Source organism: Capsella rubella, unplaced genomic scaffold (genome assembly GCF_000375325.1).
Source record: "Capsella rubella cultivar Monte Gargano unplaced genomic scaffold, Caprub1_0 scaffold_4, whole genome shotgun sequence".
In the NCBI taxonomy this organism is placed as follows: Eukaryota; Viridiplantae; Streptophyta; class Magnoliopsida; order Brassicales; family Brassicaceae; genus Capsella; species Capsella rubella.
Genome location: NW_006238920.1, coordinates 12,754,129 through 12,779,538, shown reverse-complemented (window position 1 = coordinate 12,779,538; position 25,410 = coordinate 12,754,129). Strand labels below are relative to the sequence as shown.

Sequence of the window (25,410 nt, the reverse complement as noted above, 5' to 3'; positions counted from 1 at the left end):
AAGAGTCCCAACTTCGTTTTCTTTTCATTCGTGGATTTCTATAGAAAAATATCAATAAATTTTAGTAGTGAGGTAGTCTTAGGTCTTCTATCACTTTTTATCGTATTATTTTATACCCTCGGATACGTTCGGTTTCTTGGAGCTTCAAAGCAAACTCGATTAAATTTAATTTTATGTGTGTTCTTCTATCTTCTTTTATTATTTTAAATTTTATAAAAAGTTTTCTTCCGCCGAACGCCGGACATCGGAACTGCTGCTGTTTGTCGTGACGTGTGGGGGACCGGGTGAACCGGTGAAAATGTACCGACAAATGCTAATGCCATGAATGTATTTGAAACCCATTTATTATTAGTACATGTTTAGTCTTAATTGTTTAATTACGCAATTATGAGCTGATTAAGAGACTCCCTTTATGACAAAACAAAACACTTAAAAGCTCTTAATATTTTGATTGATCGTGCTGGATCTGCGTAGGTGGCTTGGGAATATTTTGGTGTTACATATGGAGTGAGTGTGTAGCTGGTACAGACTAGGATTCAAATCACCTGAGGAGATTATTAGTTACAATTTAATAAGGAAAAAAGATGGCTGGCTACACCAAGTATAGAGAAATGCATGTTCACACATGGCAAGTATCATATTGTATATTCAGCTACACGAACTATATGTATTGCATGGCCACATGCATCAACTATACAACGTCATGTAGTCAACACCATATACATAAAATTCTGGTACACCGGTTAATTGATTCTGGCGTTAACCGGTGTTGATTCCGGCGTTGACCGTTTTTGACCAAAAAAAATATTCTAAATTTTTCTTTATATAATTTTATTTATAGTGTTAAAAAGACTAAAAATTATAATTATTTTATAATGAATTTTTATGGTTTTGTATACTTAAAAAATTTATAATAAGAAAATTGTAACAATGATTTTTTTATTTAAGTAAATCACATAATAAGTTAATGGTTTTGATTGACAATGTGAAAATAAGCAATTCTCTTACTAATTCATAAGATTTTTCGAGTTTCAGTTTAGATTATAATATCTTGAATTATTTTACTATTAGTTTAGCTATAAATTTTTAAAATAACTAACTATAATAAGAATGAATACATTAAATATATAAACAAAACTAGTGTTTAGATATTGAATATATATAAAAAATAGTTTTTTAATTAAATTGTTTATGGTTTTGTATAATGAAAAATATATAATCTTAGGAAGAAAATTGCTATGATAATTTTGTATTTAAATAAATCAAATAATAAGTTAATGTTTTTATTAACAATATAAAAATAGTAATTCCCTTAGTAATTCACATAATTTTTCTACTTTTAATTTTAGTATCTTGAATTATTTTACTATTTTGAATTTTTCTAGTTTTAATTTAGATTTTAATATCTTGAATTAAATACAAAATCATCGTCGTTATTTTCTTCCTAAGATTATATTTTTTAATAATATAATATTTTGAAATTGTTTATAGTTTTTTATAATAAAAAATTCAAAAATAATTATAGTTTTTAGTTTTTTAACATTATAAAAAAAATTTAAATTTTTTTTTGGTCAAAAACGGTCAACGCCGGAGTCAACACCGGTCAACGTCAGAATCAATTGACCGGTGTACCAGAATTTTATGTCTATGGTGTTGACTACATGACGTTGTATAGTTGATACATGTAGTCATGCAATACATATAGTTCTTGTACCTGAGTGTACAATATGATACTTGGCATGTGTGACCATGTATTTCTCTATAATTCGTGTAGCCAACCATCTTTTTTCCATTTAATAATGTTACCCAAAAACAAAATATATATCAATATCATCATCATGCACTTACGGATTTTGTACACGATCAGAAATCTTTGTGATGCGATTAGGATAGTGTGCGCATGTGACTTTCACTAAATGCTCGTTTTCTTAAAATTACTCGGATATGGTTTTAATCAGTTTTTAACTTGTTATAATGTAAGAACCTTATGTATTATTTGTTGTTTGGTGAAAATATATTTAATTATGCATGTCTTTTTTTGTTGTGCATGAACCATTTTTATGTTATATTTTCAGTTTTATTGGATGATCTAGAAAGAAAAAATATATGTATATTTATAACAATATTATCGGCTGAAAGAATATTATTTTTCTTTTCAAGTTTAATTGTCTCAACACCTTACACCACAATGTTTTTAGACATGTAGCTTTATAAATAAATAAATAAAGAAGACATAATAACTTAAATTGTGGTGAAATCAATCTCTTGGAAGGTTTTCTCCATCACGCCTGACCTAAGCAAAAATGTCTCTTTTAGAATATTTACAAGTTGATAAAATATCTCATATTTTTTATTTGCATTCGATCGTTGCTTACATATTTCAATTTCAGATTTTAGAATTTCCAATGGCTATATCATATATGTAATTTTTATTATCATTGGCGGCCTAGTTGAGAGACTCACAAGTGTGTGGTTACGGAACCAAAAGCAAAAAGGCCGTTACAGCCCAGCACATAGGTTCAACTAGAGGCCGGTGTTGGTTTGCTAAAAAATATGCACCAGCCGGGAATCGAACCCGGGTCTGTACCGTGGCAGGGTACTATTCTACCACTAGACCACTGGTGCTTCGATGACAATTTTTTCCAAAAGTCATTAAGAATCAGTTCTTTTATTTACTCTAATACGGTCTAAATTGATTCATTTCATTTTGTTCTTTTGTTTTCTTTGGTTAAAGGATGAAAAACACTTTATCACATTTTAATACCAATTAAATCACATTATGAGAAAATTATTAAGTATGTCACACGGTTCCAATCACAGATTCAGAACAATCAATTCAGACAAAAATATAAAGAGATTCTTGTGTTGGAATGAACTGGTGAGATGACATAACTAAATACATGTGATCTTGAGATAGAGACAGAAGTCAATGTGATTGGACAGTTAACAAAACCTACAAATTTTGCAGTTTTAGCCAAAATAATCTCTAGGTTTGCTCAAATCAATTCCTCACCATTAGTAGAAGTACTTAATTAGAATCAAATCTATTTAAAGACAAACGGTATGGGTGTATAATAGAATGGCAACGAAAGGTGATTACCGTAGGAACAACACAAAAGAAAATTTTGGGGGCGAATTTACAAGAAGATGGAAAGTATTAGGGTGCATGATGAAAAAACTCTTTACCTTTCACATCATCACTCAAACACAAATAAACTCACTGTAATTATTATTCATAGAAAAGGGAAAGAATTGAAGGGAACGTAGAGATTAGAGTGGAAAGTGATCGATTCCAAAAATGGAAAGGTGATGATGGATTGTATCGTATATTAAATTTTTAAAATTGTTGGGGAAGATGGAGAATGTCAGATTAAATTTGTTCATGGGGAAACCACAAACATCCCAAATGTATTGACCGAAACATTCCATTTTCTTGTTACCTTTTCACATCACTTGTTTTCTAATTTTCTAATCTTGTCTCCTACACTCTTGGCTCTTGATCTGTCTGTACTCTCTACATTCATTCATGTTTCGTATGGTACAGATTCTACAGTATGTGTATATCTATATACAATATATAGTCGATATATATGGAGTTTAATTTTATAATCAAAAGAGCTCTAATTACATACCATGAGATGAAATGGAATACAGTTCATATCTACATGCTTTTATTGTATGTATCATACACTATTTGCATCCCTTCATATAGCTAGTATGAGCTAGATATCACATGCACTCACACGTGCGTATTTTTATCATTTTGTGTGATGGAAGAAAGTACAAACTTGTGTTAACTTAATAGTAAATTTTGTTGGTCGATGATTGGTTGAACTTAAGTGAGGGCATCCTTAATCATTATGAATTTTAGGTTATATTATATATAATAACATATTTACATGTCCTCATATCGATTTTGAATGTAGAATAATTTATAGACGCTTTTTCAAAACAATAAGCAAATTATCCTCATGATTTTGTATCGGACAGTTTTCATTAAGTACTTGTATGTAAAGCTAAGCTAAGCATTAATATATGTGATGGTGAGTGTAAAAGATGAAAACATTAACTATTCATGAGTCAATTGATCATCATCCATCTTTATATGATTCATAGTACCACTTTGTCGCATGCGTCTATGTCTCATCAACCCATCTCTATAATAATGCAATCTTTACCACTTTTTTTTTTTTTTGTCTTTCTTAATACTTCATACACATGCAACCCACTTTCTCTAATCTTTTCTAGCTCTTATATACTACACGTAATTTTACTATACTATAATGTACAATAGGATGATTCAAATTGATACAGTAATATATATATATATATATATATATATATATATTGGAATTGATAGATTTAACACCAATAATAACTATACATCTTAAAAGTACAAACACCGTCTGATTAATAAACAAAAGAAATACAACATCGTTGTCTTCTGTTTAAATATCTTTTATTGTTTGAAAAAACTAGGATACTATAACTTTTTACATATATCCACCTTAAGATTTATTTTGAGCCTCTCCTTCTTATTAAGAGATGTAAACACTGTTGGTAAAATCATGGATAAATATTTTTTGATTAAAGGTCATGCGACCTATATAAATAAATTTGAGGCTTTTTTCAACTTTGATTTGTTTTAATTTCTTTTGACTTCCATTAAAGCCTAATTAATACTATATATTAATACCATTAGCATGAATGCAATCACAATCACAATCTCTTGCTCACTGCTCAGCTATACATGCATGTAATTTTGAACTAATCAAATGAATCTAAAGGTAGCCAAGTCGAAGTTCCAAATCAAGAACTTGTTTGGGATTCCTCAAACTCATCCCAAGCTCCAACCCCATGACATGATCATCTCTCTGATTCATCAGATCCCCACGGCTAATCTCACATCTTACGGAATGACATGCATCGATGACACCCTTCTTGAGCTCTCTGCTACATACATTGCTCTTTTTCTTCTCTCTGTCCACCATCAAACCTCCATAGCTAGTAGTACTGTCCAAGAGATCAGACCTGGCAGAAGGAAAAGGAGTTGTTTTGGATCTCTGGTTGGTTAGGGGAGGCTCAAGATGAGCTGGTGTTGTTGAAGAGCTAAAATTAGGGTTAGGGTTTGCAATAGGTATGTGGTGGTGAGGTTCGAAGAGCCAAGAAGGGATCTGTCTGAGTTTTGCCCTGTCTCTTCTATGGACATTCATGTGGCCTCCAAGTGCTTGAGCAGATCTAAACTCTCTCCTGCAGAAGCTGCAAGTGTAGTTCTTGGGAGGCCATGGGATCAGCCCAGCTTCATAATTCTTGTAGTGATTCATGATGACTCTGTTGTCACCATCAGTGCCTTCTTCTTCTTCTTCTTGGGCTGTGCTTCTGTTGCTGAAACTTGTCAAATGTGTTCTCTTCATATTCTCTAACAGATGGTGATATATACTCCCCTGCATAATATAAAGAAACGTGTCATGTATGATAATGGTGTGTATGAACTACTTCATAAGTGAGAAAGAATAAAGAGTGGAGGATGAGGAAAACCGTAGATATAGAGAGATACTTGAGTTTGGTTTTGCTGAGGATCTAAGGAAGAATACCTATAAGGAGGAGTTACTGTGTTATATATATATATATATAGAGTCAAAGGGAGACAAAGGAGAAGAAGGTGCTTTATTAATCCTTGCTTGAGAGAGAGGTGCATATGTACGGATGATCATTTATTAGGGTTTAAGTCTGTTACATGTTTGGTCAGATATATTGGAGAATAATGAGTATAGCTATAGCTAGGCTATGTTCGATTAGATTTGATGAGTGGTGAAATAATAAAGAAATACATAAGAGAAAAAGGAAGAGACAAAGAGGTAGTTTCATGATTAAGAGGGAGAGAGAGAGAGAGAGAGGAATTGAATAGAGGGCTACTAACTCATGATGCTCATGCCTGCAATGTGTCTGCTTGTTACTATAATTGGAAGTTACTTGAGACCAATGTTATTGTGGTATGGGAACTCTGTGTTGCATTAATCTTTTGTGTCAATATCTTTGCAGGAGACTTGCCATTTCATTTTCATCATATTCCATCTTGGCTCCACACAAATCTCTTCATTATATATTTTGCACATACAGTACATATATAATAAACACACGCATACATTTACATATATAATAGATATATGTACATCTATGTTGGGTACATGAACGTATCTTAGCATAGATTGCAGTGAATAGTGATGGTGGACTAAAAGAAAGGAAAATTACTAGTAATTGATTTTGACATTGAGTAGAAACTGTTAAGGAAAGAAACAAGGCTTGTGTATGCTGCATCAAGGACATAGACCTTGGAGTTATTGCAGCTCAAATCTTTAGTTAAGTACAAATGAAACTAAACTAATTCCATGCCGACAGTTTAATATGTGTATCAAGTGTAAGAAGTAGAACAGCTTGATGAAATAGAAAAAAAAGAAGAGAGATATAATCAGCAATCCAAATCATAAAAACGTTAACAAATTGGTGGATAAATAACTCAAACCCCAAAAAAAAAAAAACTTATGTTGAATACTTTTTATATGATAAACACAATCTCTAAGACAGCTTTTTTAGCTAGTCCATGATTTATTTTCATTGTTTCGTCAAGCATAATCGTCGTATGTCTCACAGTTCTAGTATGGTTAATTGAATCAATTTTAGTATTGATTAGGTCTTTTTCTGTTTTTGGATTAATTCAGAACAAATTTTTTCGATTTTATGTGTTAAATTTGAATTACATAGACATAGACATAGCTTTGTCTCATCCAGCAAGAATTGGAAGACTCTATTATAGTTTTTCTCCAATAATTTTGCAAATTTAAGAATTAGAAAAATAAAAGAGAATTTTTGAGAAATACCCCTTTTGGTGTATCACTTTTTAAAAATACCCCCTTTATCTATCCATTTTCAAAAATACCCCTTTTTAAATATAAAAAATTATAAAGTTTTATATAGTTTATAAGATACTTCTATATAATAACTACTACTGGGAGATTCGATACAAATATTTTAAAATGTTTTAAATAGTTTTAAATCGTTTTTATAAGTTTTATAAGGTTTTAAAAAGGTTTTTAAAAGGGTTTATACGGTTTTTATAAGGTTTTTATAATTTATTTTTACGGTATTTATGAAAGGTATATAAAGTTTTATACACATATAAAGGTAATTTGTGTATATATTTATAAGCTTACACACATATTTGGATAAATTTCAGCATTTTTATTGGGTTTTTTGATAAAGTTTGAAAATGGGGTATTTTTAAAAAAGGTATATGAAAAGGGGTATTTTTGAAATTCCCCCAAAATAAAATCATATAGTTATTAATTCATATCTATTGAATATGTAAGTTTTAGAAGCTTTGAATTTGTTTTTGGAAAAATCACAATAGACCCTTAAGAAGCCGAGAGAAAAAAAAAAAAAAAAAAGCAAAAGAAATCCTCACTTTAATTAAACGCAGCGTTTAAGGAAAAGGAGAAAACCAAAAGCGTCGCAATCGTCGTCCTTTGATGAATCCTTCCATTGCTCTTCTTCGCTGTAACCCCTTTGCCTTCTTCTTCTTCTTCTTCTTCTTCTTCTTCTTCTTCTTCTTCTTCTTCATCGCGATAAGCTTCTACAGAAGAATCGCATTCTTCCGGAAGTAAGTTTTAATTTAGGCTTTCCTCTATTCATTCGTGGTTTTTGTTATTTTGCTCTGTCATAGAATTGTGATTTTGATCTAATCCTTGAATCATCCCAGGCTTTTGAGTTTTTCTTACCTCCTGGGTTCTATTTTTCGTTTACATGTTTAAGCAAGTTGGTTTAAGGAATTGAAGTTTGGAATATCCGAATTGATAGTTTCTGCTTAGGATTTTGAAGTTTGCTCTCTCTCTAATGCGATTACAAAAGTATGGTGCACACAACTCTTGATGGTTAATTTTAAATCTATGGTGGAGCCTGGATCATCCTTTTACTCCTTAGTTGAGATCATAAAGTTTTAAGATCTTAGTTGATTTAGGTTGGATTGGTATTTGCTTTGTTGTTGTTGTGAACTCTATCTGACACCTCCGATTAACTTATCAGTTTTGGTTTTGTTGATTAAGTAGCTAGAAACGGAGGAAGGAGAGACCAAGCGCCGATTTCTATAATCTTATCCGACTTTTGATTTCCTGGAATACTCGGTTTCCTTGCTTTGATTTTTGAGGTAATGTGTTTGGTTCCTTCCTCTTGAGAATTGGAATTTAGGTAGTACGTGGTTAGGTTTTAGTTGATTGTTGAATGGGTTTGATCAGTCTAGGAGATGTCAAACAATCCGAAGATGACATGCGTGTCTTCGGCTCATCAGAATTTGGAGGAGAAACTAAGGGAACTACAGGAGAGGTTCTGTCATCTTCAGGCTGCTAGGAAAGAAGGGCGGCATGGTGACCTTGCACTTTTGGAAGCCCAAATCTCTCAAAATCTTTGTGAGTGGCAAGCTGAACTCACTGCTCCTTCTCCAGAGTCTTCTCTTCTGGTTCGTACTGCATTACCAACAACTTGCACTTCTCGCTGGTTTATTGTTTTTTAAGTCCTTGAAATTATTCTGAACCTGTAAGCTTGGTTGCTTTCTGTTTCTGTATGTGATGAGAGATTAGCCTCGTTTGATTAAAAAATTGCAGTTTTTTTGTTTAATTGTGATTTGTCGGTGGAGATTTAGCTCTTTTGGTTTTTAACATGTGCAGGGTGAAGGTATTAGCCAATTCCTTGAGGAATTTGCTGAGTTTGCTCCTTTGTTGAAATTAGACGAAGAGGATGATGCAACTAGTTCATTAAAGGAACATGCTGCACCAAAGCCTGAGTCTGAGGGTTTCGCTCAAAGCTTGTGCCCTCCAGAATGGACATCTGAACATTTTAGTCAAAGTCCATTCAACGGAAATTTCTCCTGTGGTGTTGAGGTTAGCTAGCTACAGTTTCTGCGTTCAAGTTGTCATTATTGTCTCTTGGTTTTGGATTGTTGGTTTGATTTTCCTGGACATTTGCAACACAATTGATTCTATATTCCAATTCATCTATAAATTTTGATATTTTTCATTCTTGTCTTAATTTTAAAATTGTTCTTATGCACAAATTCATCTTTCCTATCTCAGGATGCTGGTAACAACACGGAAACACATGGTCAGCAACTCCATTATGCATATGAAGGGTTTGATTCAAGCATAAACACAGCCCCTGGTTTCCATGACCAAAAACTCAGCAACTTGGATATAACTTCTCAGTATGATTATATCTGCTCAGAAGTGCGTCAGGAACTCAATAACAGCCCTTCCATTAAGCTTGATTCTTCTGAAGAGATTGAAAACTTTACTGAATTTACTACTCCATCAAGTGTCCGTGTGCCTCCATCTGCCTTTCTCGGACCCAAGTGTGCACTGTGGGATTGCACAAGGCCTGCTCAGGGATCAGAGTGGTACGTGGATTACTGCAGTAACTACCATGCGACTCTAGCTCTGAATGAAGATTCACCTGGCACAGCACCTGTCTTAAGGCCGGGGGGAATCAGTTTGAAAGATAATTTATTGATTGAAGCTCTTCGTGGAAAGACTCAGGGTAAGAATGTTGGCATCCCTGTGTGTGAAGGAGCTGTTAACACAAAATGCCCATGGAATGCAGCAGGTGAGGACATAGGAACATTGGCTCACTAGAGCCGAATTTCATTGTTTTAGTTCAACATTTCATTACCTCTTTGAAAACTCAGAAGCCATATGTGAGTTTCTTATTTTTGCCTGACCCTTTTTGTTGTACTTGCAGAGCTGTTTCATCTTGAACTAGTTGAAGGCGAAACGATTAGAGAGTGGCTCTTCTTTGACAAACCTAGAAGGGCATATGATAGCGGAAACCGAAAGCAAAGATCACTTCCAGATTACAGCGGACGAGGTTGGCATGAATCAAGAAAACAACTGATGAAGGAACAAGAAGGCCAGAAGAGATCTTACTATATGGATCCACAACCTCCAGGTCCCTTCGAGTGGCATCTCTTTGAATACCAAATCAATGAATCTGACGCATGTGCGTTATATCGCCTAGAGCTTAAAGTAGGAAATGGAAAGAAGAGTCCCAAGGGAAAGATTTCAAAAGACCCTCTAGCTGATCTGCAGAAGAAGATGGGACAGTTTAAAGTGGCTACAGATAAACCCTCTCCTCCAACCAAAGGTCGTACAAAGGAGTAAAGTTAGCAGTTTTACTCTGTTTTTTTATTTCTGACGATATTATATGTTGAGATAGGATGATCATCTTTGATGGTTGGCTGTAAATTATTTTTGCATTTTTCTGATATCCTTTAAACCATTATGATGAAGTTGTGTATTTCTCCGACTTCAAAATTAGACATAATATGGATCCCATAAGAAGAAAAAAAAAGGCAGAAAAATATTGCTGAGTCGCAGACAACACATTCCGCGGATGAAGCTAAAGAACTTGGGAGATCGGATACAAACCATGGCTAATTTGATCATAAGTGTTGTGTCAGGTTAAGTGTTCTTAAATACTCTATCCCACCAGATGGGATATGAACAGTTTCTTACCAAGAAGCAATTCTGAAGGAAAAGTGAGTGAAGTAAGTTCATCTTCTAAGCCATAAACTAATGAAAAAAGCTACTCAAGATTCACTCAAAACCCAGCCGACAAAAAAAAAGATTCACTCAAAACCCTTTCATTTTCTAAACGAACCTCAAATCGGTAGATATTTTCCTATTTATGTTCCAAAATTCAGTCTCACTTTCCTATCACATAGACCACCATATAGCTAGTAATGGATCCTGTAATATAAACATACTAAAATGCAAACACTCAAAATGAGTAAAGAAAAAAGCATTGCAGCCAATTTATTTCAAATAAACTTCATTTATCGTTTCTAAATTGGACTAAATTCTGTATAAACAAACCCCAAAAAGAAAAACGAAAAAAAAGAAGATGTGACAAATGAATCAACTGATACTTTTAAGTATATCTACGACGACTCTTGAGTTTCCAATTTTTGTAGACTTTTCCTCTCCTCCTCTGTTGTTTATTCTGCAGAAACACAAACTCAGAAAATCAAAACATAGTAAATGTGCAAACAATGATGATAATAATATACGTATAAACAATCAAGACAAAACATAGTAAATGTGCAAACAATGATGATAATAATATACGTATAAACAATCATGACGAATGTACCAAATACCTTGGCAGCTGGGTGTTGGACGGACTCCATCGTCTTAAGAATAGTAGCACCCTCATGTGTAATGGTTAAGTCATCAGCAATATCGCCTAACAGCTTCTGAACATCGGTAGCTGCTGGGTATTCGACCCCTAACATCCTAAGAATAGTAGCAGGGTCAATTGTAATGGTCACGCCAGTAATATCATCCACAAGCATCTGAAAATGAAACAACATTGGACGAAAAAATAAATATCTAGTATGTCTCGAAACGTTTAGCTCTAAAAAACCAAAGCTTGTGAATATAGCATACCCGATCGAGTCCGACGGGAACACGTGAGGTCTTAACATTGTTCGAAGCAGCTTGGGAAGCTGTCACTTGATTTCTTATTATATCAAATACATCGGTAGCTGCTGGGTATTCGACCCCTAACATCCTAAGAATATTAGCAGCATCAGTTGTAATGGTCACGTCACCAATAATATCATCCACAAGCATCTGAAAATGAAACAACATTGGACGAAAAAATAAATATCTAGTATGTTTAAAATAAACCTCGAAACGTTTAGCTCTAAAAAGAGTTGCAAAGCATTGAAATAGGGCATACCCGATCGAGTCCGGTCTTAACATTATTCGAAACATATTGGGAAGCCATCACTGCATATAGAGTTATCAAATACGAGTAAATGCACCAGCAATCGCCAAAAGAAGAGAGAACGAACAAAAAAATGCTAGCAGCTAGAGATCGAACACAAAATTTCCGATGGGGAAATTAGTATGAGCGGAAATGGAATAATAGGCCGCAGCATGCCCAAATAATTAGTCATAGTGAATAAATGGGCCCTTTGGGCTAAATGTATTTAGGTCATAAAATCTCAAAGTCCATTATCAGCCAGCCTTGTAACTCTTAAACCCTAAAATGCAAACCAAATCAACACAGAGAGAGAGAGAGAGAGAGTAATGGCGACAAATTCTGAAAGCTCCTTTGAAGCAGAGAAATCAGATGGAGACTGTGTTACTACTACTACTACTACTAATAAAGCACAAGTAATTCAAAACTCGATTCTTCATAGGCTGATTATATAAGTATACGTATTGTAAATTCTCACTGATTCATTCATACATTTGTCGTATGCCAGCAGCAAAGTAGTCGCATTTTGAGCCAGGAAGAGGAGAACGTGAGAGATGGCTACTTGTTCTGCTGTGAGAATTTCTACACTCTTCCTGAGATGATCAATTACATGAAGGAGAATCACGGTGTTGAGCAGACCACTGTGACTAAGGTTTTTAGGGAACTCTTAAAGGGTACAGAAGCAGAGGCATATCTCAGAGTATCACATAAAAGAATGAAGACAAGAACTACTACTTGAACAGAGGATGACTTGTAGATTGGTTTTGTTTGAAATTCGTTGGTTTTTGGGTTATATAGTAAGAAACAGACTACTTGTATTATTTATGTCATATTCCGGTTTAGTATCTTCTTCCATTCTTCGAGTTTTGGTTTGTGTAATTTCTCAACACAAAACTCTGTCGAATTCCAGCATGAAACATCTTGTAAGGAAGCTTATGATATTGAAGAGGCGATCAAAGGGTTATAAAGAACTCAAGTCTTGTTGGTCTATTCTCGTAAATGGAAGCTTGAAGAAGATACTCAGACTAAAGGTTTGACTAGGTTGGTGCTTTAGGTGCTGCTAAGGGTGGCTTTTATGTTGTGAGACAAGTATCTAGCCTGGAATGGAATTTAGAATTCTTTATTTCTACAGTTACATAATTCGTTTGATAATCCAAATTTATAAACTGCAGTGTTGTGTTGACTTGTTCATGTCTTAGAATAAGTTCAACGCACAACATAAAAGTAGTTGTTGAAGTTGTTTTGTCTTTTCTAGTTGTTGAAACTTCTTCTATTTCAGTTTGCTGCTATGCCTTCTTGGTCAACAACATAGTCATTCTAAAGCTTTGTCTTCCATAGATATGGGCCAAAGCCCAACATATTCTGAAAGCCCATCGAATCAAATATAGATCTTAACGACAAATCGTACAAGATAATCCCGAAAGGTTGTTGCTTCTGGTCCGAATAATCGACTCGAACATAAAACGGCGTCGGTTTATCCAAAAGCGAGTCAACTGATGCTGCTGCACTGCGTCGTGTTGTGTTCTCTACTCGCCGTCGTCGCCGTCTCCGTCGCTTCAGCCTATCCTCTCGTTGGCGTTCACCCATTAGGTTACTTATTTGATGACTCTTATCGACGAAATCTGAAATGTTTGTGTTTTTTCCTCTCTCTGATTCTTACTTAGTTCTTTTGTGAGGCAGATGAAAAGTATTTCGAGTCAGATGTAATAAGATGCAAAGATGGCTCCAAATATTTCACTAGAGACCGTCTCAACGATAACTTTTGTGATTGTCTTGACGGCACTGATGAGCCTGGTACTCCTCTTTTTCCTTCAACTCCTGTTTTTAGAATCCAGAGAGCTGAGATATGAGACTTTCAATTCTTTGCCCATATAAAGATTTTAGGATCGGATCATGTTCTGTTTCCCAACTTCAATTTTGAAAAAATTGTGTTTTTGGGATTCATAATTAGTAAGTTTCTCAATTTTCTTCAGCTATATAATCTAATTGACTGATTCAATTGGTTGCATCAATGTTTCTATTTTAGGAACTTCGGCATGTCCAAATGGCAAGTTTTACTGTAGGAACATAGGAAGTTCACCAAAGTTCGTTTACTCTTCTCGTGTGAACGATGGAATCTGTGGTTAGTAATATTGTTGTGGATCCTAACTAAATGATTCTAGTTTAAGCTCTCTTGGTGTACGGTCATGGCATTGTCTTTCTCAGATTGCTGTGATGGAAGCGATGAGTACGAGAGTAGCATTAGTTGTCCCAACACATGTATAATGGGTGGCAATGTTAACTACATCTACAAACCTAGAACCAACCTTAAACCTATCGACAGAAAACTCGGTTCGACAACTTTTCCAAAGGAATCTAATACCATACTGAATCTTCAGGACATGGTCAAGAATCTCCAAGGTTTTGGCTACTTAATTTCGAGTGCTTATTTGTTATCTTCGATTGTTTAGCAAACTGAAACAAGAGATGTTGTTGTTATTGTTGTCACCAGGTATGAAGCTTGTCTTCGCCCTTCAGCTGGTTTTGATTGGTTTCTTGGTGATTTTATGGATGCTTAGAAGTCGTGCTCGGTCTAAGAGGAGACGCAAGAATGTACCTCTAAATAGATCAGCTAACTAGCTTTATCGACCTCTTTGATTATAGTTTCTTGAAGCTTTTACACGGAACCTGAGTGCTAAGATCACATATGTCTAGTGTCATTATATAGTTAGCTGAAACTGTATTAAGTGTGAGATTATTTGTTTTCTTGGATCATAATTCTCTTGTTCTTAAGCGTTTACATCTAGATGATCTCATGGTATGAATATTTTCTAGAAATGGAGATTATGCTAATTGATTGTATTTCACAGATTGGATGGATTCACAATTTAGATGATCTCATAGGTGTATCATTCTCTCTTTGTCATAATTAATGATCTCTCAAGACAGCAATCTTGTTTGTAAACTTGAGGCATCTCCCATAATGTAGTGAGACCACTCAGAGAGCTAGCCAAAGAAAACCCATAATTTACCAATCAGTAGAGGGATTCTGTGGATGAACACATAGGGGATGTGTAATGCAATTAAAAGGGACATGAAGTATGCTGCTTGTAAGATATAAAGGCCTAACATTATCTTCATGGTCTAGTAAAAACGTGCAAGAAATTGAAGCTGAGGAGAAAAAACCATTAGATTCAGTCTTTTAAGGACAGGATTATTAGGATATTTGTCTACTGATATATCAGTGGAAAAAACCACATATGCAGGTGGAATGCAGTACAGTCCAGGACCAGGTAACTCTCTGATCTTCTCTACTGGTACTTGAGGGTAAAGTGTTTTGCTCTATATATTTGTATTGTTTCAGGAGGTTTCCTTTCAACATTGGTGAACATATCAAGAATGGAGATACTGATCAAGGATGCTAACGTAGGGCGACCAAAGAAAAGATTATGAAACTGCTGAACTCGCTAACATGTTGAGCATTGGATCTTTCGGAAAAAAAGTCTTGATGATATCTCATCTAGACGAAGAGATTCTTGTAAGTCCACATATTCCGAATTCTCGAGTACTAACTGAAAAGAAAAATGTATGGACAGCTAAAAATACGAAACTATACGATTGAAAGAAGAAGAAGAAAAAAAGGAAAACAAAGTTTGACAAAGGAAAAAAGTGGCAAGTGTCCTACATGTGGGTGTGGTCTGGGGACAAAGCAAATATGTAAATAGAGAAAAAGAGAACACAAGACGAATCACATGGACTCACACATCCACATTATTCTCGTCCTTCTTCTAATCACCAAAAAAATATATATATATAAATATTTGACATGGTTCACGAAAAATACATATGATAAATGTACATATTGAAAAACCATTCATATGAAACATATCCATTATCTTAGCTATGTTGTTGCATTATTCATCGAATATATGACTTAAGTTTTGATTGTTTTTTGTTAGTATTATAATCTTCAGGTAATTGTATATGTATTAGTAAGCAATGAGAAAGAGACTAGTAGTAAATTAAAGAAGGGAGGGGGGTTCACAAAGACACGTGCTTGCTTGATTCCCTTCTCCAAATCTCTTAAGGAAAAAACCAGTGGAGGAGACTTTCCAGTAATACCGTTGAGAGCTTAAGCCTCTCTTCTCAATTAGACAGCTCTTTCATAGCTGTCCGATCTCAATCTCCATGTGACCCTACTACACTGATCATAGATAATAAACACTTTGATCACATCGAATTCATTATGTTCTTTCATCATATTCATTCACATAAGATCGAGATATATATCTTTCATGCCACTCTCTGTTTATCTTCTTTATTACGTAATTTATCTTTCATTTGAGATTACTTTACTTCTATTTATATAACTAGCGTTTGTTAAACATAGCCATTTTGGTTACTCTTTTGTTCCGTTTTCTCCTTTCTTCCGTCCCCTTCCTTTCTCTTTCTCTATCTTCCCCTGTGGTTTAGGACATTGATCATCTCATTACCTTTCCCATTTTATTTCAGTTTCGTTTCTCTCCTTTGCCTTTTTCATCTAGCTAGGTTTTTTGGTTTTCTGATTTGGGTTTACGTAGGTTTCTCTTGTAATTTATTTACCAAGGTTTTTCCCTCCCCCTTGCTAAATCCTGTAAATTATCAGATTTGTTTTCTTTGGTTTTGAACTTTGCTATCGATCTATATATTTTCTCCTCGATCTCTTGCCATTAGAGATAGATATAATTAATCCTCTCCAATGGCGCAACTCCCTCCTAAAATCCCCAACATGACGCCACATTGGCCTGATTTCTCCTCCCAAAAGCTCTCCCCGTTCTCTACCCCAACCGCAACCGTTGCTGCAGCCACTACAACCGTACAAAACCCTTCATGGGTAGACGAATTCCTAGACTTCTCAGCCTCACGCCGTGGCAACCACCGTCGCTCAATCAGCGACTCCATCGCGTTTCTTGAAGCTCCAACCGTATCAGACCATGTCAGCATCGAGAACATCCACTTCGACAGGTTCGACGACGAACAGTTCATGTCCATGTTCACCGACGACGGCGACCTTCAGAATAACACTTCCCATATCAATAACATTTTAGGTACCACCGGATCTTCCTCAAACACGCCCACGCCGTCCAATAGCATCAACGACGACAACAAAGAACCACCCTCCATCTATCATGACATGAACAATACTAACAACAATTGTAACAATAATAACGATGAAGTCCAGAGCCAATGCAAAACGGAGCCAGATGATGGTTCGGCGTCCAATAACAATTCCGGTGATAGCTCCGGCAACCGGATTCTTGATCCCAAAAGAGTTAAAAGGTTAAAAAAAATATATGTTATTAAGGATCATGCATGCACGTACAAATAGTAACTGAGATTTGATTATGATGCACGAATGTCACGAATGTTTTTTTATATAAATTACTGAAAAATTAGCGTCACATTAGTAACCACATATGATTATATATTTTTTTGAAATATTAACAAAAATATTTCTGAATGGGTTTCACAGAATACTAGCAAATCGGCAATCAGCACAGAGATCAAGGGTTAGGAAACTGCAATACATATCAGAGCTCGAACGTAGCGTCACTTCGTTGCAGGTACATTTACATTTACACAATTCATATATAGCTTTTTAACCAAACGAATTATTATGGTGATTATGACCTTGCTCCTCTTTTTTTTGTAACATTTTTATAAAAAAAATTGAAGGCAGAAGTGTCAGTGTTATCGCCAAGGGTCGCGTTTTTGGATCACCAGCGTTTGCTTCTTAACGTCGACAACAGTGCTCTCAAGCAACGAATCGCTGCTTTATCTCAAGACAAGATTTTCAAAGACGGTAAGTTTTTTTTTTCTCTCACTTTTATTCACTTTGAGTAAACCTTTTGATTTTCTAAAAGCATAAACAACATTTTAAATATGTAGAAAAACCTATATTTACAAAAAAAAAAAAAAACCTATTAACTAATGAAAATATGATTCTCATCATGTCTCTGCAGTCTGCACATACATAACTTTTGGATTAAATTCTTATGGAAATATGTCGGGGAAATTATGAATATGTGTGTTTTATAAGCTTTGTCATTTTTTTCTCGTCCATGCATTCAATTATCACTGACAATATATATGAGCACGCTTTTAATAATTTTCTTCCAAAAGTCGGTAATATAAGAACTTTTTATGTAAAAATTATACTATTAATTTGCAGCACATCAAGAATCATTGAAGAGAGAAATAGAGAGACTTCGACAAGTGTATAATCAACAAAGCCTAACGAAGATGGATAATGCAAATCATTCACCGGCGACCGGAGCAGTAGCTGCTTCGGCGGTCGAAATCAAAAAGTCTATTGAAAAAGAGCAGCTCCTCAATGTCTGATAAGTTATTAATCATCATTATCATTATCATCAACATTACTCTCTCTTCTTGGCAAAAATTCTTGAATATAAAATCTCTTTCGGTTAAGAATTTCAGAAGATTGACATTTTTTTATTCCTTTCACTTATTTTTTTTGTAAGTTGTGATGAATTCATTTTGATGTTTTTTGTTTTATTGTGTTTATGTCGTTTTTTGGGGCGGTTGATGAAAAAAAGTCATCAATTGTGTGTTTTGTACAAAGAACTAGTTGGGTTTATTTTTTATTATTGTTTTGTTCTGGGAGTGTATAAAGATTTGTGTACGAATTATATAAGATTTTTACGGAATAGCTTAATATTTTTCCTCACTGTTTACTCTATACATTATATTGCTTCTCAATTTTCACTACACAGGTTAAACAAGAACTATGTATGATTAGTTATATCCTAAAGTGATCTAGAGTAAATCTGCAGCGGCTATTAAGTGTGGCTGTTACACCCTTTTTCTGTCTGAACGGTTATTAAACTACATATATGAATAGGTTATTTAACGATATTGAACTACATTAGTAACATATATAACCATAAACCATATGTTGACGTCATATGGAAATCTTGATGATAAAATTATATATATGGCACATCCACTCATGTATTGCTTAGGATTTACCGGAAATGAAAACCTTTTAAGTACATTCTGAAATGGTCACTAATAAGGGAAAAAACTTATGCAGTGAAAAGGAAAGAAGAGAAAAGAAAAACGCGTTAGGACACATCTGAAAGGCTAAGCTGTGAGTTCACGTGATGTGTTCCTTGGCTGGACCACTCACTACGTTCTCGTTACATGATTGGTTTTTGGTATATTTATCCTTCAATTTTTATAGATTTCTTTTCAGGATTTGGGGTTTGAGTTTTCTTTTTTCAGCAAATGGTATAAAAGCAATGGACCAATGGTGATAATGAGATTTTAGTTATATATTCCATTTCAAAAATTTAATGGTTTAGAATGAAACAAGACGGCCACAGTTGAAATATGAGAAAGCAGAAAAGTAACCAAGAAGCCTCCCAAGTTTGGAAATTCACCACTGAAAAAAACTATTAGTGTTCTTTACTATTCAATTTTTGGTCACTACAGTTTTAAAGCAAAACCTTATAAGTGCTTGGATCGTTACGGCTACATTTTACTGGCAAATGTCTATAAACCCAAAATAGATTTCAAACACATATACATACAGTACACCTACCAAAAAACTACATAGCTACTTTAAAGATTCCAAATTTCAATACAAAAACCATCAATTCCTATTTTAGTTAAGTTTGGCTTCTTGAATTTTCTTTTTGGACTTATGCTGGTTCTTCATATGCCTACCAAAGAAGAAGCCAGTAAGTATTTGATGGCCAGAATCTTATCAAGGAATTATCAAACAAGACTCGGGCTCTCTTCGTCCCTACTTCCTAGGTTATATACACAGAACTGTGTGAGCAATACTAACAGAGGAACAAAGTTATGAGTATAAAAGAGAAACGTCTACCTTCTCAAGTATTTGGTATTGCATTGGATTTTCCAGGTATATCGCTAATCTTGCGTCTTGAAATTGCCTCTTTCAAGAGTTTCACCTTATCTTGGATCTCAGTCAGCTTCTCGTCAAGCATCTCTACTTTTTTACTAAGGTTCACTTCATACTTTTTACTCTAGAGACTTATAAATTCTTCTACTTCTATAAGAGCTTAGTACTAAACCTCCACTATCTTTGACATCTTTGTATATCGGTTTATCACGCACAGTGCAAAATTTCCTATGCTTTCTATATGCCTTCTGTGTTTCTTTTAAAGCTCCCTGGTACCAGGCTAATACACTTGTCATCATACGAAGTTCATTCTCAAGCTTATAGATATCTCTACGTCCTTCCTCTGTTGCTATTCATAACTTCCCCTGTGCAATTGCTGATTTATTTCTTCCCTCTTTTGCAGTTAACTAAGCAACATCTGTTGCCTCATATTAGATTCTCCACAAGCTCGGTCTTTCTCGTAATATGATTACTTAGCCTTATCTGCCAAGTGCTTATTCCCGGAACAGAATGTATCTCTTATGCTACAGAAACTTCGTTTTCCACGTTCGGTTGAATAGCTACAGCAAGTTGGTACCGGGATTCAGTAGGATTCACCGGAGAATCCATGACTGGTTTATTTTTTCGGATCGCTTCTTTTAGCAATCCAAAAGGTTAAGGAGCTAAAGAGTCTTCATTACCGTGATTAACCATAATTAATTTCCCACTTCATAAGAAAAAAGCAGCTAAACCGAGTTTGATAACCGGTAAGAATAAGTAAAATTACATAAATGCACCCGTATCTTTAGTTTTATCACGAAAAACTCCAAAATTTCTTTGACTTTTTCAGATTCTTTGAAAGTTTGACTACTCTTTCAGATTCCCTTTCTTCCTCCGCTTCGAGAAACTGTAGTCGTTACTTCTGAACCTTCTGGTTCCTCCGCCGCGAAATCTCCGGATACAACATTGATCTAGCTCTCGGAAAATGATCTGTCAAGTCCTAATGCATCTCTCTATCCTCATCACGGCGGCGGCTGCTGCGGAGTACGGTGGGGAGGTATTAGAGACGGAGCTCTGGTGCGTGGCGAAGAACAACGCTGAGGATTCGGCACTTCAAACGGCCGTTGACTGGGCTTGTGGTCCTGGAGGAGCTGATTGCGGCGAGATCAAGCAAGGCGGATCCTGCTACGATCCACAGGATATGGTTAAGATGGCGTCGTATGTTTTCAATAACTATTACCTGAAGAACGGTCCCGCAGATGAAGCTTGTAACTTTAGTAACAACGCAGCTGTTACTTCACTGAATCCTAGTGAGTTTTACATTTTCTTTGGTTAAAGATAATACCAATTCGATTATGACTGACATTTGCAAATTGAAATGTTGAAAGCTTGATGCTTTTTGTTTTCAGGTCAAGGAGCATGCAAGTTTCCTTCAAGGTAATTAAGTAATGCTCATTTGTATTGCTAGTTAGATAGAATTCGTGTATTAGTTTCAGTTTGTTTTGAGCTTTTTCCAATCGATCTGAGGTTCTTTTCAAAATGATTCCTAGTTTGATGTGTTTTGGGTGAAATCTTTGAGTAGCTCTTTTCATTAGTTACAATTAGAAGGATGAAGTTACTTCACTTTGTGATCGTGGTGATATATTGTTCTTTTTATCAGTATGTTATAGTTTCTGCAGAACATATAAGAAGTTGCAACAAGTCATCTGAAAATGTTGTTATTCTCCATAGAGCTTCAATTTATTAAGCATTTTGATAGTTAGGCTCATGCGCTTGAAGTCTCATGTGCAGTAAGAGAGTGAGCAATGGAAGTATAGCGGATGCCACTTCAACGCAGGGAACAACTGCACAAGAATCCTCAGATTTCAGTAGAGCAAGGAGGATGTTTAGCAGCTGGTCATTGCCCTTCATTATTATAGGCCACATTATGACAATGACACTGATACTTCATCATCTTTAGCTACCGCTTGGTGATTGAAGGTAATCCTTTTTTTGATCTCTCCTTTTCCTCAACCCTCGATTTTATGTAAAGCAAATTGGTCATGCATCTTTAATGGATACCTGATATATAGCTCTGTACTGTCTTACCACTATGAAGAGTTAACTAGAAAGGCATCAATGTTAGCTGTGTATCAAGATTTATCTTTTGACTAATCAAGTGTTCCATTACAAAAAACTAATGAAAAGAAAAAATACAGAGAATGGTTTTAGTAACAAAAGAAATGAGGGGATAGTATTATCAATTAAAGATTTCTGATGTATGTATGATTTATATGCATTATATGTATCTCTATGTGGACTCAATGTCTCTCAAGATCCGCTACACGATCTTGGTCAATACAAGAATGATTGATCCTGTTCGAAGATCTTTCCCTTGTCAAGATCTTCTTAAACGAATCTAATCGTGAAACCGAGGGGACAACTGTCTTGTTTTCTGAGGAAGAAGAGGGTGCCGCTTCCACCGTCAAATTTAGCCTGGCTTCCTCCAACAATGGCGGTGCAGTACTGATTGGTCCTTCCCTTGGCTCAGGCTCAAGTCTCGGCCTTGGCTCAACTTCTGTCCGGCAAACAGGGCAAGTGGAGCAAGTGGAGAGCCACGTGTCAACACAGTCGACGTGGAAGATGTGCTTGCAGTTGGGCAACTCTCTCGCCGTATCGTGCTCCTCTAAGACGCTTAAACACACTGCGCATTCAGTAGCGGACGCAGCCACGCCATCGATGGTTCCGACGGTGAAAGTAGGAAGAGAAGCTATGACAGTGGGATTGAGGCCACGCTTGGGAATCTCAAAAGAGTGGCGGAATATGACGGGGAGGCCACGGAAAGCTTCTCTACGGCGGCGGAGAACGAATCTTGCGTAAAGATGAAGAGCAAAGACAATAAGAATAACTCCGGATAAAGAAGCTATGGCCGCAAGCATGATCTTGCTGTTAAGATCGTATTTAGAAGCATTGGGCCAGAACGAGTGATGGTCGGAGTTGAACCAGTGAGAATCCCTGTCGTTGGAGCTCATTGTGAAGCTTTTTTTCTTTCCTTCGGTGGATGGGAAAGGAAAAGTGAACAAACTTGGTTACTAACTTCTGATGTGTTATATAAGGAATAAAGGACTTTTAGAGTTTTGGTATTTAAATATTTTTAGTTTTCCATGGCTTAGACTTTAGTTGGTGGGTGGAAGAAAAATATGAAGTAGATATATATTTTTTAGAAAGTTTGGCAGATAGCTATACTTCAAAGACGGTTTGGAAATTTCACCATTGTTGACCAAATGAACTTGGATTGTTCACGCAAGAAAACAAGAAGAGTTTCTATATTTTAGGTTTATATAGTTCAGTTGTAGACCATAAGAATATTATAGGTGATAGGTTTGAAGGTTTAGAGATCGTGCAAGTTTGGAAGATACCCGAAGTCTCCTATATACATTATATGTTTCGTAGACCAAATTGCGTATTTTGATATCAGTGAATTTGTAGTTAGCCTGTATATATAGATTGTAATGTTTATCATCATATTAGTGTATATTGAAGAGTTAGTCTTATATCGTTTTGTATGGCGCAAATTAGTTTATACAGGCAGATCTATAAATTCATCTCTTAATTAATAGCAACAAAAAAAATTATAGAACCACCAGTAAAACGGTAACCACATATATATGACTTATTTTATTTCATGCATGCATAACAATTTAGTACATTTAATAAACTAGAATCGCAATCGATGAATGCTAGAACAATGATCAAATACATGCTTTCTTTTTCTATTTTTTCTGTCAACAAAATGAAGATACAGTTTAAGTTTATCATCTGTATAATATGGATAGAAATAATGTAAAATGTCCATAGTCAAGAAAATACGAAAATCAAAAGTTAAACGTGTGAAACCTGTGACTGTGAGGATACGTGTGCGAACCACATAGTTAGACTTGAAGAAGAGTCTTCGACGTAGACACACGTTGAAAATATCTTACAAAGTTGCCTCGATCGTATATTACAAGTTCCACACTTTCCTTTTCCCCTTTTCACACGTTAATCAACGACGGCTTCGTAATTATGTGTGTATATCTTTCTTTTTTTGTTTTAAACAGTAACATAAAAGCTTGCCGTCATACACATTCAAAACATTTTGACTACACAAATCAAAATTTAAAGGAACAAAGAGTAGTATTGTATTGTACATGAACATGAATCACATATACTATAGACTGATTTCATTGACGTTCTATATCCAATGCACGATCTTGGTCAACGCGAGAATGATCATTATTACTGTTAGAAGATCTTTGCCTTGTCAAAATCCTTCGAAATGAATCTAACCGCGAAACCGATGACCCGCCGGTTTTGTTGTGATCCGACAAAGATGCCGCCGCGAAATCCAACGGCGGTGCACCATCACCAACTGGCCCTTCTCTTGGTTCAGGCTCAAGCCTTGGATTTGGCTTGACTTCAGTTCTACAAACGGGACAAGTGGACTGCGCGGTGAGCCACGTGTCAACGCAACTTACGTGGAAAACGTGCTCGCAGTTCGGTAGCATCCTCGCTGTATCTTTCTCCTCCAACAAGCTTAGACAAACCGCACATTCAGTACCCGCCACGTCATTCTTGACTCCAACAAGGAACGTTGGGAGAGAAGCGATGACTAGAGTGTCGAGGCCACGTTTTGGCCGGTGAGAAACGACGGAAAAGGATAGGTCTTGGAAGGCTGGTCTACGGTAGCGGAGAACGAACCTTGCGTAGAGATGATAAGCGAAGACGATGAGGATAATAACAGAGAAGGAAACGATGGTGAAGAGTAAGATCTTGCTGTTGGCATCGTAAGAACTCGTGCTTAACCAAAACGAACGGTCGGAATCGAACCGCTGATCATCACTTCTGTTGTCGGAGCTCATGATGAATTGTTCTAGCTTGATATGACGATCGTGAAAGAAAGAAATGGAACAAGATCACACAATGTGGTTACTATAAATTTAATAACTAAGTAATAAAGATTGAAACGATCTTATGATATTGTTTTTTGCATTTAATTATTATACAAGGCACTATGATATGATTGGTGAGTGGAGAAATATAGGCAGTTTACTATAATATAGAATGCTAATTTACTCATACATCCAATCCAAGGGCCTTCGTTGACTTTAGCCTGATTTGTTTTTAGTTTTAGAAATTCTAAGTAAGTTTATGAAATATCAGTTAGGATTGCATAATTCCATTTTTATACCATGAATACACAACATGTCGACGTTATCTGAGAATTCTAGATAGATGATGATGACAATAATATACATTTTGTCCAAATAGTATGAGTAGACTTATTGTAAACTGAGCATAGTCAAGAAAAAACGAAATTTAAAAGTTAACAAAACATGAGGTATGTAGTAGCGAGGCTGCGTGTGGGAATCATACGATTTGAGTTGAAGCAGAGTCTTCGAAGTGGACATACATGTTATTTTATTTTACAAGTTGTGAACATATCATAAATTCAACTCTTTTTATTGCTTTGTCACACGTTAGCTTCTTATTATTTTTCCTTGTATATACTTTTTGTAGGAAAATGTCAAATGTATTTTAATATCAGATCTACAGAATATGATATATATATATTATATGGAAAACTATATATATATTACATGGAAAACTATATATATATATATATATATTAAATATATCGTATATGGTAGATCTGATATTAAAATACATTTGACATTTTCCTACAAAAAAGTATATAC

At 35.3% G+C, this 25,410-nt stretch overlaps 8 protein-coding genes and 1 non-coding gene across 11 annotated transcripts; 5 read left to right on the top strand and 4 right to left on the bottom strand.

The window, feature by feature from the left end:
* Nucleotides 1–2,554: 2,554 nt before the first annotated feature.
* Nucleotides 2,555–2,625, bottom strand: TRNAG-GCC. The gene has a single exon. It is a non-coding gene; the product is annotated as a tRNA-Gly (tRNA).
* Nucleotides 2,626–4,736: 2,111 nt separating this feature from the next.
* LOC17888967 (zinc finger protein 11) lies at nt 4,737–5,435 on the bottom strand. Its single transcript, XM_006295591.2, has one exon. It carries the CDS (start codon nt 5,412–5,414, stop codon nt 4,782–4,784), a length of 633 nt encoding a protein of 210 aa, XP_006295653.1. The 5' UTR covers nt 5,415–5,435; the 3' UTR covers nt 4,737–4,781.
* Nucleotides 5,436–7,504: 2,069 nt separating this feature from the next.
* LOC17888452 (transcription factor VOZ2) lies at nt 7,505–10,347 on the top strand. Its single transcript, XM_023784059.1, has 6 exons — nt 7,505–7,657; nt 8,103–8,200; nt 8,289–8,509; nt 8,718–8,930; nt 9,123–9,648; nt 9,784–10,347. The coding sequence occupies exons 3-6, from the start codon at nt 8,297–8,299 to the stop codon at nt 10,200–10,202; spliced, it is 1,371 nt and encodes a 456-aa protein (XP_023639827.1). The 5' UTR covers nt 7,505–7,657; nt 8,103–8,200; nt 8,289–8,296; the 3' UTR covers nt 10,203–10,347.
* A 1,782-nt stretch (nt 10,348–12,129) lies between these two features.
* Nucleotides 12,130–12,665, top strand: LOC17888629. Its single transcript, XM_023785012.1, has 2 exons — nt 12,130–12,224; nt 12,320–12,665. The coding sequence occupies exons 1-2, from the start codon at nt 12,138–12,140 to the stop codon at nt 12,545–12,547; spliced, it is 315 nt and encodes a 104-aa protein (XP_023640780.1). The 5' UTR covers nt 12,130–12,137; the 3' UTR covers nt 12,548–12,665.
* A 572-nt stretch (nt 12,666–13,237) lies between these two features.
* On the top strand, nt 13,238–14,658 carry LOC17889290 (glucosidase 2 subunit beta). The gene is made up of 5 exons (XM_006294871.2): nt 13,238–13,398; nt 13,489–13,602; nt 13,835–13,930; nt 14,014–14,208; nt 14,300–14,658. The coding sequence occupies exons 1-5, from the start codon at nt 13,305–13,307 to the stop codon at nt 14,425–14,427; spliced, it is 627 nt and encodes a 208-aa protein (XP_006294933.2). The 5' UTR covers nt 13,238–13,304; the 3' UTR covers nt 14,428–14,658.
* A 1,472-nt stretch (nt 14,659–16,130) lies between these two features.
* LOC17889367 (basic leucine zipper 34) lies at nt 16,131–18,533 on the top strand. Its single transcript, XM_006294546.2, has 4 exons — nt 16,131–17,106; nt 17,300–17,390; nt 17,503–17,629; nt 17,999–18,533. The coding sequence occupies exons 1-4, from the start codon at nt 16,526–16,528 to the stop codon at nt 18,166–18,168; spliced, it is 969 nt and encodes a 322-aa protein (XP_006294608.1). The 5' UTR covers nt 16,131–16,525; the 3' UTR covers nt 18,169–18,533.
* An 870-nt stretch (nt 18,534–19,403) lies between these two features.
* LOC17888793 (PLASMODESMATA CALLOSE-BINDING PROTEIN 5) lies at nt 19,404–21,847 on the top strand. 3 transcript variants are annotated; one of them, XM_023784721.1, is made up of 4 exons: nt 19,404–19,817; nt 20,118–21,003; nt 21,103–21,130; nt 21,485–21,847. In XM_023784721.1, exons 2-4 carry the CDS (start codon nt 20,679–20,681, stop codon nt 21,651–21,653), a joined length of 522 nt encoding a protein of 173 aa, XP_023640489.1. In that variant the 5' UTR covers nt 19,404–19,817; nt 20,118–20,678; the 3' UTR covers nt 21,654–21,847. The 3 variants fall into 3 exon arrangements, with proteins under 3 accessions (XP_023640489.1, XP_023640490.1, XP_023640488.1); XM_023784722.1 differs by having other exon boundaries at nt 19,404–20,460; nt 20,573–21,003; XM_023784720.1 differs by having other exon boundaries at nt 19,404–21,003.
* Nucleotides 21,848–21,929: 82 nt separating this feature from the next.
* LOC17887778 (E3 ubiquitin-protein ligase ATL41) lies at nt 21,930–23,080 on the bottom strand. Its single transcript, XM_006294857.2, has one exon. It carries the CDS (start codon nt 22,702–22,704, stop codon nt 21,994–21,996), a length of 711 nt encoding a protein of 236 aa, XP_006294919.1. The 5' UTR covers nt 22,705–23,080; the 3' UTR covers nt 21,930–21,993.
* Nucleotides 23,081–23,779: 699 nt separating this feature from the next.
* LOC17888200 (RING-H2 finger protein ATL40) lies at nt 23,780–24,668 on the bottom strand. Its single transcript, XM_006294891.2, has one exon. The coding sequence runs from the start codon at nt 24,571–24,573 to the stop codon at nt 23,896–23,898; it is 678 nt and encodes a 225-aa protein (XP_006294953.1). The 5' UTR covers nt 24,574–24,668; the 3' UTR covers nt 23,780–23,895.
* Between the last annotated feature and the right edge of the window lie 742 nt (nt 24,669–25,410).